A 13,189-nucleotide genomic window follows, 5' to 3' on the forward strand; every position below is an offset into this window, starting at 1 on the left:
ATATGTATGTTATTTATAAAGTATATTTTATTATTTAAAAGCATATACTTAAAACAAAAAATTGGTGTGGTTTTTGAGGACCAGAACAGAAGAATTGCATTCCCATTCATTTAAATGGGGAAATTCAATTTGACACACAAGGATCCTGAGTCGTGATCTCAGCAATGAAACAAATTAAACTCGTGTGTCAAAGTACCACTGTATATAAATAACATAAAACAATTGCGGCAGGTTAGTTCTGTCCATGTTAATATCTTTTCTTCTCACCACTCTTCCTAAATTTCTGAGGCTTTTATTAAGTTTACATTATCAAAACCACACCTTCCATATCTTACCAGTATTTTTTTAGAGAAGAAATCTTTGATTCCTGGCTTTTGATATAAGGTCGTGTTGTCTTCAGATGGCATAACTGAAAGATACAAAATATGACAGTTATGACATATGGTAAATGGATATACCAGCAAGGATTGACAAAATTACATTTTAACTACACCAAAGGCATGTTAAGAGTTCAAGGCAAACTCTCGGTTCCTGCTATCACCATTGCAGGGGCCTCCCTGATCCCTTGCCCTCCATGGAAAAAGCAGGTTTTCTGCTTTTCTCTTGGCTTCTCTTGTGCCTTGCCTGTTTTAGTGAGACACCAATAAACAGAATGGCCCACCAAAAAAAAAAAAAAAAAGGAACAATAAAAAAAGTCACATCGGAGAGAAATAAAAACTTACATCTATTACTAAAAATATATGCTGAAACACCCAAGAACACAAGGGTGATATAGTAAGAACATTTCCAATTACCAGTTTCTTCTTAAGACATGAAATAGCAGTACTGTATGTTCAATGAACTGGATGCTTTGCTGCTTCCTGAAAGATCGTTTCTGTTTTGCATGACAGTGCCAAAAGAATGGCAGTGCATGGTGAATGTACTGTAAAGACCACTTTTTAAAAAGTGAGTAATTGTTCAAGTACACAGAGACTGAAGTACTGAAGACAGATATCAAAAACAGAAACAGCATGACCAGAGCTGATGCAGTGGATAGAGTGTCAACCTGGGATGCTGAGGTACCAGGTCTCAATCCCTGAGCTCTCTGGCCTCAGCACAACCTTACTTGCCTTGAGTGCAAGCTCCAAAGTTTAAGAGCAAGGACACCAGGCCTGACCACGTGTTGGCATAGTAAACTGAGTGTCAGCTGAGATGCTTAGGAACCAGGTCCAAAATCCCAAGGTCGCTGGCTAAAGTGTGGGATCACCGGTTTAACAGTAGGGTTACTGGCTTAGGAGTATCTATGCCCAAAGGTAACTGGCATAGATTATGACCCCATGGTTGCTGGCTTGAAGCCCAAGTTCACTGGGTTCAGGAGGCGTCATTGGCTCAGGTGGAGCTCCACATCAAGGCACTTATAAGAAAGCAATCAATAAACAACTAACGTGCCCCAACTATGTGGTGATGCTTTTTTTTTCTCAGTCTGTTTCTGACTGTTCCTCTCTCTCACCAAAATAAATAAATAAAATTAAAAAAAAAAAAAAAAAACAGAAAAAGAAATATAATATCAAGGTTGCCAGCTTGAGCATGGGATCATCATGATTCTATGGTTACTGGCTTGATTCCATGGTCGCTGGCTTGAGCAAGGTGTCACTGCTTCAGCTGAAGACACCCAGTCAAGACACATATAAGAAGTAGTCACTGAACAACTAATTAAAGTGACTGAACTATGAGTTGATGCTTTTCATTTCTTTCCCTTGGTGTCTCTCACTCTCAGTAAAAAATCAAAAACAAAAACAAACAAAAAGGGTGAAGGTCAGCTTAAAACGAAGTAAAAAGGGTCAGGGTCATTGTAAAATAAAAAATATCAAGAATGTGAATACAGGTCCTAGACGGTTGGCTCTACAGTTGGCTCTGCAGTACAGCATTGGCCAGGCATGTGGAATTCTGGGTCAATTCCCAGCCAGGGTATATAATAGAAGCACTCATCTGCTTCTCCACCTTTCCCCTCTCCTTCCTCTTTATATTTCTCTTCCCCACCTACAGCCAAGGCTCCATTGGAGCAAAGTTGGCCCAGGCGCTAAGGATGGCTCCACGGCCTCCGCCTCAGGCACTGGAATGGCTTCCGCCACAACAAAGCAAAACGCCTGATAAGCCAAGCATCGCCCCCTGGTGGGCATGCCAGGTAGATCCTGATTGGGCGCATGCAAGAGTCTGTCTGACTACCTCCCCGCTTCTAACTGTATAGAGGGTATTGTGCTAACTGAAATAAGACTGGCAGAAAAACATATGTACCATATGATGTCAATTATATTTGGAATCTAAAGAACAATATAAATGAATAAGCAAACAGAAAGAGACTTACAGGAACAGTGAACAGAGTGATGGCTGCCAGAGGCCAGGGAAGTTGGAAGACTAGGACAAACATTTGAAACACCTGAGAACACATTGGTAGTTACAGAATGGTCATGGGATGTAAAGTGCAGCAGGGGGAATACAGTACATAGTACTGTATTAACTATGCTGAATCCTGGAAATATCATGGGGAATACTTTCAGATTTTATAAAGTATATTTAAGGTCTAACCTCTAACCACTAACCTGTACATCTGAAACTAGTTCAAAATACTGAATGAAAAAAAAAATGCAAACAAAAAACAAAATTAAACTGCAGAATTTTGAAAATTATACAAAAGTTCCAATGATCAAAAATCCTTCTATATTAACTATAATTTATAACTGAGTATACCCTCAAACAGCAAAAAGGTTGCATCACGACATTATACAGCAGAGAAATTTCTTAGACAATGCATTCAAATCATTAAAAAGTAACTGTCAATGCCTGACCCGTGGTGGCGCAGTGGATAAAACGTCAACCTGGAACACTGAGGTCGCTGGTTCAAAACCCTGCACTTGTCTGGTCTAAAACACATATGGGAGTTGAAACTTTCTGTTCCTCTTCCCTTTCTCTCTCTCTCTCACTCTCTCTCTCCTCTCTAATATGGATAAATAAATTAAAAAAATAATAGAAATTAAATTTTTTTAAAAAAACTGTCAAGAATAATTGTAATAAACATATTTAAATGACATGTGAAACTTTTCCTGGTTTACTATATTTCAGCTACTCTTAAAAAAATGTGTAGGCTGTAATTCACCTAAAAAATAACCTTCATTTCTAAATGAAAAAAGCATTACAAAGTTGTGAAATATGGACAGACTAATCTAATCTTTAAACATCTCAGAAAATGCACACCATAAGAAAGAAATATACTGATAAAGTAAATGAAAAACCACATCACTGCTTTTTCCTGAAATAAACTTGAATTAAGGAAAAAAGCCACTTCCTAAATATGAAGTGCCCAATAATGCTGTATCCTACTTCTTACCAAAGGAGAACAATTCTGCATGTTGTAACAGCACTTGTGAATCCAAAAGCACAAATATGAGAAAAATCTCACGACAAAGTGAAAACAGAAGAAGTCCCAGTCATAGGCAGCTCTCAACTGCACAAGAAAGAATTACAGAATGACAGTGATGCTGAAAGCAGGTAACAGTGGACACTTTCCTACCTGCTGGGCAATACTCTACGGTCGCCTAGGGCAGTAACTTATTGAAGGACTCCATGAGATACACAGAGACATAAAATTACTCTAATGTGGACAATTAAAAAACAGACTGGAAATATTTTTTTCTTCTTTTTCAAGTTAAAGGAGGAAAGATAGACAGACTCGTGCATGTACCTCGATGTGATGCACATGAAACCCCCTGTCTAGGGATGTTGTTTTATCCATCTGGGGACATGGTCACAACTCAGCTATTTTTAATGCTGGAGGTGGAGACACCACAGAGCTGTTCTCAGCACCCAGCCATAATATACTGGAACCAAACGAGACATGACTTCAAGAGGGAAAGAGAGAGAGTGAAAGAGGGAGAAGAGAGAGAAGGGTGAAGACTGGAGAAGCAGATGGTCACTTCCCCTGTATGCCCGAGTAGAATTGATCCCAGGACATGTGTATGCCAAGCTGACGCTCTCCCACTGAGACAAAGGGCCAGGACCCAGGTCAGAATTCAGTAACAATAATTCATACTAAGCAGAAGAACATTTTGAATTAAAACAGAATTAGATTTCACACTTTGGGGAGATGCTTTGTGTTGTGATGAATTCATTGAGTCTTCACTCTGTATGGCCTTCTGGGAAATGTCTATAGGATTATAAATAATCAATCTGGCCAGACCAGGCAGTGGTGCAGTGGAGAGACATCAAATGGGAACACAGAGGACCCATGTTCAAAACCCCTAAGGTTGAGGGCTTGAGCGTGGGCTCATAAACTTGAATACAAGATGGCTGGCTTGCACATAAGATCATAGACATGACCCCATGGTCACTGGCTTGAGCAAGGGATTACTTCCTCTGTTGTAGCCCCCCATCATGGCACATAAAAGAAAGCAATCAATGAACAAGTAAGGTGGCACAATAAGAATTGATGCTTATCTCTCTCTCTTCCTGTCTGTCTGTCCCTCTCTGTGTTTCTTTCACAAAAAAACAAAACAAAACAAACACTCCAAATGAGAAAAAACAGCTTATCATGTAATTCTTCAGGTATGTGCCCATGTTCTTTGTGGTCCCCAAAGCTATGGAAGAGGAGTCATCATGGCAGCTCAGTCCAAGTGGAAGAATTTGACCCCACTGATAATGTGATGATGGAGGTCACCAGAGCAAAAGCAGAGTCCCGAGAGGATGCCGGAACACGGGACATGTCAGAGACGAACTGTCCCTCTCTGACAGCAACAAGAATAAACCTGGGCCTCTAAAACCCATGTCCAGTGCAGCAGCTTCCAAAAACCACACTTTAAAGTCTGGCTTCCTCTGTGACCTTTAAATCTCTTCCCTACGTCATCAGCTTCCTCATCTCACTTACCTGGGTGGAAGGACACTGTCATTTTCCCTCTCAGCTGAAATTTTTAATTCATTTTGTGCCCAAGTGAGAAGACAAAGTACAATATTACAATATTCTAGAAAACAAATTTCCAAAATACTGTTTTCTGAAAACAGCTTAATCATTCCAGACACATGTAAGTTTTCGTACAATGAGTTCTAATCAATGCGCATCATGAAGCCTTTGTTTCTACATCATGGCAGGACTCTAAAATCTACCCAGCAAGGCAGAAGCTCCCACGTGACATTTCCCCCCTAATGAAGAAAACAAAAAGCTGCAGGTAGAGAATAAACTCAGGAAGGAAGTCATCCTCACCCAGGGAGACCAGGTTCCTGTAGTTCTCCAACATCACATCCATGTACAGTTTCCGCTGAGCTGGGTCCAGGCATTCCCACTCCTCCTGAGAGAAATCTACAGCCACATCCCTGAAGGTCACATCCCTGAAGGTCATTGGTTTCTGGAAGAAAAGGCACATAAACAAAGGTCCGTAGTCTGAGTTCATAATGCCATCCTACATGAAAATAGGGTTAGAAGTTGTTTTGTCCTAGGAGAAATGACCCAGTAAGACCATTTTCACCCAGCTATATATATATATATATATTTTTAAGTATGTGTGAGAAAGAGGGTCACACAAACTGGATTGAGAGAGATGAGAAGCATTACTCAAGCTGTGAGATTTTTAGTCATTCATTCACTCCCTTCTGATTCGTGTCTTGACCAGGTGCCTATAGATGAGCCAGTGACCCGTTCATCAAGCCAGCAACATTTGGACTCATGCCAGCATCCATGGGGTACTGTCTAGAATAACCCCACACTCAAGCCAGGGACCCCGGGTTGAAGTCAGTGACTTCAGGGCTTTGAATCTGGGTCCTCAGTGACCCAGGTCAGTGTCTTATCTACCTGGGTTGGTAGTAATACTTTTTCTCAAAAAATTTTTCTCATCTTCTGTTTTCTGAATCTTTCACACAGTAATATTCTTTAATTTATTTTCTAACACTGAGTAACGAGCATTACACATGTCCTAACTGCACTACACAGACTTGATTTTCCAAGAAGATGAATTTTAAAATTAAGGTATCACCGTGACCTGGTAGGTCAGTTGGTTAGAGCATTCTCCTGATATACCAATGTGGGAGGTTTGATTCCTGGTCAAGGCATATAGAAGAAATCAACCAATTTATTAATAAATAAGTGAAACAGCAAGTTCATGGCTATTCCCTTTCTCTCTCTCAAAAATTTATCAATAGAATTAAGGTGTCAACAGAGGCATGTAGATTTGTTAGTGCTATATTTGTATCGCTCATGACCAGTTGTGTATATTTGTCAGGTGGAAAAGTCACAATGAGTTGCAAGTGTAAGTACTTCTTCATTTCTGACATGGACAACAGTGAACTGCTGTTTTCTAAAAATGCTGATTCTTACTCAGGAGTTCTGGGATGGGGCCTGTGTTTCCACAGAGCTGACAAGCTCTCTTTTTACCAGAGACACCAATGTCCCCAGTCCACGTGCCATACTCCTGAATAGCACAGAGAAAGAAAACACGAGGGAAAATGCATACATGAGTTTGAGCTAAAAATTTTTTTTTTTTTTTTTTTACAGAGGCAGAGATAGACAGGGACAGACAGACAGGAACGGAGAGAGATGAGAAGCATCAATCATCAGTTTCTGGTTGCGCGTTGCGACTTCTTAGTTGTTCATTGATTGCTTTCTCACATGTGCCTTGACCGCGGGCCTTCAGCAGACCGAGTAACCCCCTGCTGGAGCCAGCGACCTTGGGTCTAAGCTGGTGAGCTCTTTGCTCAAGCCAGATGAGCCCGCGCTCAAGCTGGTGACCTCGGGGTCTCGAACCTGGGTCCTTCTGCATCCCAGTCCGACGCTCTATCCACTGAGCCACCACCTGGTCAGGCTGAGCTAAAATTTTAATGAAATTTCTTCTTCTCAATAAATAGGATGCATAGCAACCACAAAATTACTTACTATATGTAATCTTAGAACAAGATATTTCTTTCCTTCCTGTGAGACTACTTTGTGAAACAAACATTTAGTGAAGGGTAGATTTTGAGTTTTACTTCAAACGTAATCTATATATAATTTTTCAAAATAATGTACAAACACCAATACTCATAAGAAACCTCATAAACGTCTATACAATTTTCTATAACAGAAAATAAAAACTTCTTAAGAAGAGAAAATATCTCAAATAATGTTAACATATTAGGCACATAGACATACATAATAGGAGAACTATGTACAATTTGAAAGTGATAGAGCCTGACCTGTGGTGGTGAAGTTTAACAAGCGTCAACCAGGAACACTAAGGTTGCCGGTTCAAAACCCTGGGCCTCCCAATCAAGGCACATATTGGAGGTTATGCTTTCTGCTCCTACTCCCTTCTCTCTCCCTACTTAATCTGTCTTGCCTTTCTCTCCTCTTTAAAATGAATTAATAAAAACCTTAAAAATAGGCCCTGGCTGGTTGGCTCAGCGGTAGAGCGTCGGCCTGGTGTGCGGCGGACCCAGGTTCGATTCCTGGCCGGGGCACATAGGAGAGGCGCCCATTTGCTTCTCCACCCCCACCCCCTCTTTCCTCTCTGTCTCTCTCTTCCCCTCCCGCGGCCAAGGCTCCATTGGAGCAGAGATGGCCTGGGCGCTGGGGATGGCTCCTTGGCCTCTGCCCCAGGCGCTAGAGTGGCTCTGGTCACGGCAGGGCAACGCCCCAGAGGGGCAGAGCGTCGCCCCTGGAGGGCGTGCCAGGTGGATCCCGGTCAGGCGCATGTGGGAGTCTGTCTGACTGTCTCTCCCCATTTCCAGCTTCAGAAAGGTGCAAAACAAAACAAACAAAAAAAAACCCCTTAAAAATAAAGAAAAATAAAATAATATTGTGATTTTGTAGTTTCATGAATCACTTGTGAATGATACTCATTTAGTTTTTGTATTTTTGTGACAGAAATAGAGAGACAGAGAGAGGGACTGTCAGGAAAAGAGAGATGGAGAAACATCAGTTCTTAGTTGCATCTCCTTAGTTGTTCATTGATTGCTTTCTGATATGTGCATTGATGAGGGTGGGGGGGACTACAACAGAGCGAGTGACCCCCTTGCTAAACCCTTGGGGCAAGCCAGCAACCTTGGGATTCAACCCAGTGAACTTTGTGTTTAAGCAAATGACAATGGTGTCATGTCCATGATCCCACACTCAAGCTGGTGACCTCAGCGCTTTGAACCGGGTCCTCTGTGTCCCAGATGAAAAATTACCACAGAAGTCATACATATACAAAAGATCACAGTACAATACTATGAAAGAATTTATGCCACCAAGTTTAACAACCTAGATAAAATGAATAAATTCCTACAACTATATAATCTTTCTAGACTGAGTCACAATAAAGTGGAAACACTAAATAGACTCATAGAAAGGAAATATAAAAAGCTATCAAAAACCTCCGAAAAGCCTGACCAGGGGGGCACACTGAATAGAGGGTTGGACTGGGACGCTGAGGACCCAGGTTCAAATGCCTGAGGTCACTGGCTAGAGTGTGAGCTCATCCAATTTGACCAGGAGCTGATGAGCTTGAGCGCAGGGTTACTGGCCCATGCTGGTTGCTAGACATGATCCCATGGTCACTGACTTCACCCCAAAGGTTGCTGGCTTGAGCAAGGAGTCACTTGCTCTGCTCTGGTCTGTTTGGTCAATGCACATTTAGGAATCAATCAATGAACAACTAAAGAGCCACTACAAAGAATTGATGCTTATCTCTCTACCTTCTTGACTGTCTGTTCCTATCTTTCCCTCTCTCCATCTTCATCCCCCCCCCAAAAAAAATCATCCTCCCTAAAAATAAGAGTCCAGGACCAGATGACTACATTAGCAAATTCTACTAATCATTCAAAGATTTGATTCCTATCCAGCTCAAATTCTTCCAAAAAACAGAAGAAAAAGCAATACTCCTTACACACTTTATCCGGTCAACAACATCACGTTACCAAAACCTGACAAGGATAGTACAAAAATAAACAGAAAACAACAGACCAATATCTCTATACTGATGCAAAAGTCCTAAACAAAATACTAGTAACTGTAATACAACAACACATTAAAAAAATAATACATCATGATCAAGTGGGATTCATTCCAGAAGCACAAAGATGGTTTAATATACGTAAGTTGTTTAACATAACACACATAAACAAAATGAAGAAAAATCATATGATCCTGTCAATACATGCAGAAATGCCATTTGGTGAGATACAATCTCCCTTTATGTTTAAAAAACTCAATAAAATTAAAATAGAAGTACTTCAACATAATAACGGCCATATATGACAATCCATCAGCTAATATCATACTAAATGGAGAAAAACTGAAAGCTTTTCACCGAAAAGCAGCAAGAAAAGGCTGCTCAGTCTCTCCACTCTATTCAACATAGTGCTGGAAGTCTTAGCCAGAGCATCAGGCAACAAAAAGAAAGAAAAGGCATTCATACAGGAAAGAAGTAACGGTATCATTTTTCCAGATGATATGATCCTGTCCTGTTGGCTCAGTGGTACAGTGTTCGTCCCGAGTATGAATGCCCTGGGTTCATTTCGCTGTCAGGGCACACAGGAGATGTGCCCATTGCCTCTCCACCCTACTTCCTTTTACTCACCCCTCTTTGCCTCCTGTAGCCATGGCTCGATTGGAGCATGTTGGCACTATGCACTGAAGATGGCTCCATGGTCTCTGCCTCAGGTGCTAAAAAATGGCTCCACTTGCAATGAAACAAGGAACCTAGATGGGCTTGCCAGATGTATCTCCGTCGGGGTATGCGGGAGTCTGTCTCTTCCTGCCCTCCTCTCACTGAAGAAAAAGGAAAGAAAAAAAGAAAACCCAAAAATTCCACCAAAATAAATTTGAAACTATAAACCAATGCAGTAATGTCTTGGGATGCAAAATTAACATACAGAAGTGTATTGTTTCCATATATTCCAACAAACTCCAGAGAATGAACTAAAAAAAAAATCCCCTTTAACAATAGCAAGATAAAATAAAATACCTTGGAATAAACTTAGTAAATGATATAAAGTTTCTATATATAGAAAACTACAAAGTATTATAAAAGGAAATTGAAAATGACACAATGAAATGGAAAAATATTCCATGTTTATGGATTGGAAGGGTCAACATAGTTAAAATGGCCATATTACCCAAAGCAATACACATATTTAATGCAATCCCCAAGACATTTTTTAGAGAGATGAAACAAAAAGATCACCAAATGTGTATGTATTCTTAAAAAACAAATAAACAAATAACAAAAGCAATTCAGAGAAAAAAAATAAATGAAGCCAGAGGTATTACAATACTTGACTTCAAATTATTCTGCCAAGCCATAATAATCAAAACAGATAGTACGGGTAGAAAAAAAGACTCACAGGTCAATGAAAAAGAATAGTGATCCCAGAAATAAAACCACATATATACATACAAACAAATCATCTTTGTCAAAGGAGCCAAAATCATACAATGGGAAAAAGAAAGCCTTTTCAATAAATGGTGCTGGATAAACTGAAATATCATATGCAATAGAATAGAACTTTCTTGTCCTCCTGCACATAAAGTAATTCAGAATAGATCAAAGACCTAATATAAGAGCTGAAATAGTAAATTACATAGAAGAAAACATAGGTACTAAACTCAGAGACCTTGGCCATACAGAGAAGTTTATGAATTTACCATGATGGCAAGAAAAGTAAAGGCAAAAGTAAATGAATAAGACTATATCAAACTAAAAAGCTTCTACACAGCACAAGAAACTAACAACAAAACAAAAACGCAGGAAACTAAATGGGAAATGATACTTACAAACAACAGTTTCTATTAGGGATTAATATCCAAAATAAAGACCTCACAAAGCTCAGAAAGAAAAATGCAAACAATCCAATTAAAAAAATAGGGAGAGGGCCTGAACTGTGATGGCGCAGTGGATAAAGCGTCGACCTGAAAATGCTGAGGTCGCCGGTTTGAAACTCTGGGCTTGCCTAGTCAAGGAACATATGGGAGTTGATGCTTCTTGCTCCTCCCCACCTTCTCTCTCTCTCTCTCTTCTCTCTCTCCTCTCTCTCTCCCTCTCCCTCTCCCTCTCTGTCTCTCTCTCTCCCTTTCTCTCTCCTCTCTAAAATGAATTAAAAAAAATCTTTATAAAAAAAAATAGGGAGAGGACCTGAACATACATTCTTCTTAAAAAGACATATAAATGGCCAGCAGACATATGAAAAGATGTTCATCTTCACTAGCTATTTGAGAAATGCAAATCAAAACTACAATGACATATGACTTCACACCTGTTAGATTGGCTACTATCAAAAAGACAGGTAATAACAAGCATTGGAGAGGCTGTGGAGAAAAAGGATACTTCATTCACTGCTGATAGGAATGTACACTGGTAGAGCCATTGTGAAAGAAAGAATGGAGGGGCTTCAAAACATTAAGAATAGAACTACCATGACCCAGCAATCCCTTTACTGCGTATCTACCCCCAAAACTGAAAACATTCATACGTAAAGACACATGTAGCCCCATGTCAATCCCTGTGAAAGTTACAGCAGCCAGAACTTGGAAAAAAACAAAATGTCCTTCGATAGGATAGGATAAAGATGATGTACAAGGGAATATCAGCCATAAGAAATGATAGTAACCCAAACAGGTGGTGGCACAGTGAAGAGTGTCACAACAGGACGTGGAGGATCGAGATTTGAAAACCTGAGGTCGCCTGCTTATGCACAGGCTCATCTGGTTTGAGCAATGCTCACCACCTTGAGTCCATGTTGGAGACCGAAAAACCAACAAGGTTTTTGGAGTTTAGATTTTTGGGGGATAGAGGTGTGGGGAATTGGCTGTAAGCTGACAGTCTGCCCAACACCCCACCTCACTTGCCTGATTAGGTTGCAAAGGCTGTTGAGCTGTGATGTTTACACTCATCCAACCCCCCTCCCCCAAGTCCCCAGAAAGACTGGAGGCAAGTTTCTTCTATCCTCTGTTTTATGTAAACTTAAGGTGTTAAGTATGGTAGGGATTTTCTACACTTGGTAGAAATTCTTGTGTTGCCTTGGAAACATGATCAGAGATCTCTGACTTGCTAATGGCCTCACTTTGCCCTATAAATAAAGCAAGATGTAGTTTTTGGGTGGTCTGTTTCTGCTATCAGCTTTGCAGAAACAGGCTCAAGTCAGTGACCATGGGATCATGTCTAGCAACCAGCATGAGCCAGTAACCCTGCGCTCAAGCTCATCAGCTCCTGGTCAAAGCTGAACCCATTCTTTTAATTCTTTAAGTGTATTTTCTTAATTCTGCACCGTTGCCACTCAGGACCTGGAATTACTAGTCGCGATGGTTTGCAACAAGTCCAAGGTCGCTGGCTTGAGCAAGGGCTCACTCACTCTGTTGTATCCCCCAGTCAAGGCACATATGAGAAAACAACTAATGAACAATTAAGGTGCCACAACGAAGAACTGATGTTTATCATCTCTCTCCATTCTTGTCTGTCTGTCCCTATCTGTCCCTCTCTCTGTCTGTCACACACACAGAAGAAGAAACGTTTCTAGTGACTTTTATAACAACATGGATGGATCCTGAGAACATTATGCTGAGTGCAATAAGTATATCAAAACTAAGAACTGAACTATTTCCACACATAGTTGGGATGTTAAACTGAGCCTCATGGACATAGATAAAAGTGGTTATCAGGAGGAGAGGACGAGGGGGAGGATAAGGAGAGGGGTGCAGGGAAGGGTATAAAGAGGAAGGACAAATATAAGGTGACAGAAAATAATTTAACTGAGAAAACAACATAATCAATAATTCCAAGTGATGAGAAAACAACATAATAATTCACATGCTGTGGAGGTGTTTACCTGAAACCTATGTCCTCTTATTGATCAATATCACCCTGTTAAATTAAATTGTCTAAATGATAATAAAAAAATGATTAATTCACAGTGGGAACTGTTCATGTCCTCTGAGAGCCTGGATGGAGAGAAGGCAGAGAAGGCTCTGGGACAAGGGAGGGAAGTATATAAGCTGTTGACCCTGACAATTAAGAGCTGGGCCCTGGACAGATAGCTCAGTAGGTTAGAGCACGGTCTTGAAGTGCAGAGGTTGCTGGTTGATCCCTGCCCAGAGCACATACAGGCAAGATAAACGTTCTCTCTTGCTCTCTGACTCACTCTAAAATCAATACAATAAACATTAAAAACAAAGAAAGAAAGAGAAAGAGCTTGACTGGTGGTACAGTCGATAAAT

General features: G+C 40.5%; 3 protein-coding genes across 4 annotated transcripts in view; 2 read left to right on the plus strand and 1 right to left on the minus strand.

The window, feature by feature from the left end:
- LOC136399327 (zinc finger protein 420-like) overlaps positions 1-13,189 on the plus strand; it is a 375,158-nt gene that overhangs the window by 279,803 nt on the left and 82,166 nt on the right. The window lies entirely within an intron of this gene.
- Positions 1-13,189, plus strand: part of LOC136399325 (zinc finger protein 420-like) — a 135,084-nt gene that overhangs the window by 39,705 nt on the left and 82,190 nt on the right. The gene's annotated exons all lie outside the window — the stretch shown is intronic.
- The window catches only part of LOC136399324 (zinc finger protein 420-like), a 288,584-nt gene that overhangs the window by 5,838 nt on the left and 269,557 nt on the right, over positions 1-13,189 (minus strand). Inside the window, exons 5-6 of the mRNA XM_066374370.1 lie at positions 5,231-5,372; positions 336-409 (exon numbers count right to left, since the gene is read on the minus strand). Of these exons, the coding sequence (XP_066230467.1) occupies positions 336-409; positions 5,231-5,372 (216 nt within the window). The remainder of the gene's footprint in view (positions 1-335; positions 410-5,230; positions 5,373-13,189) is intronic.

This window comes from Saccopteryx leptura, chromosome 3, assembly GCF_036850995.1.
Source record: "Saccopteryx leptura isolate mSacLep1 chromosome 3, mSacLep1_pri_phased_curated, whole genome shotgun sequence".
Lineage (NCBI taxonomy): Eukaryota > Metazoa > Chordata > Mammalia > Chiroptera > Emballonuridae > Saccopteryx > Saccopteryx leptura.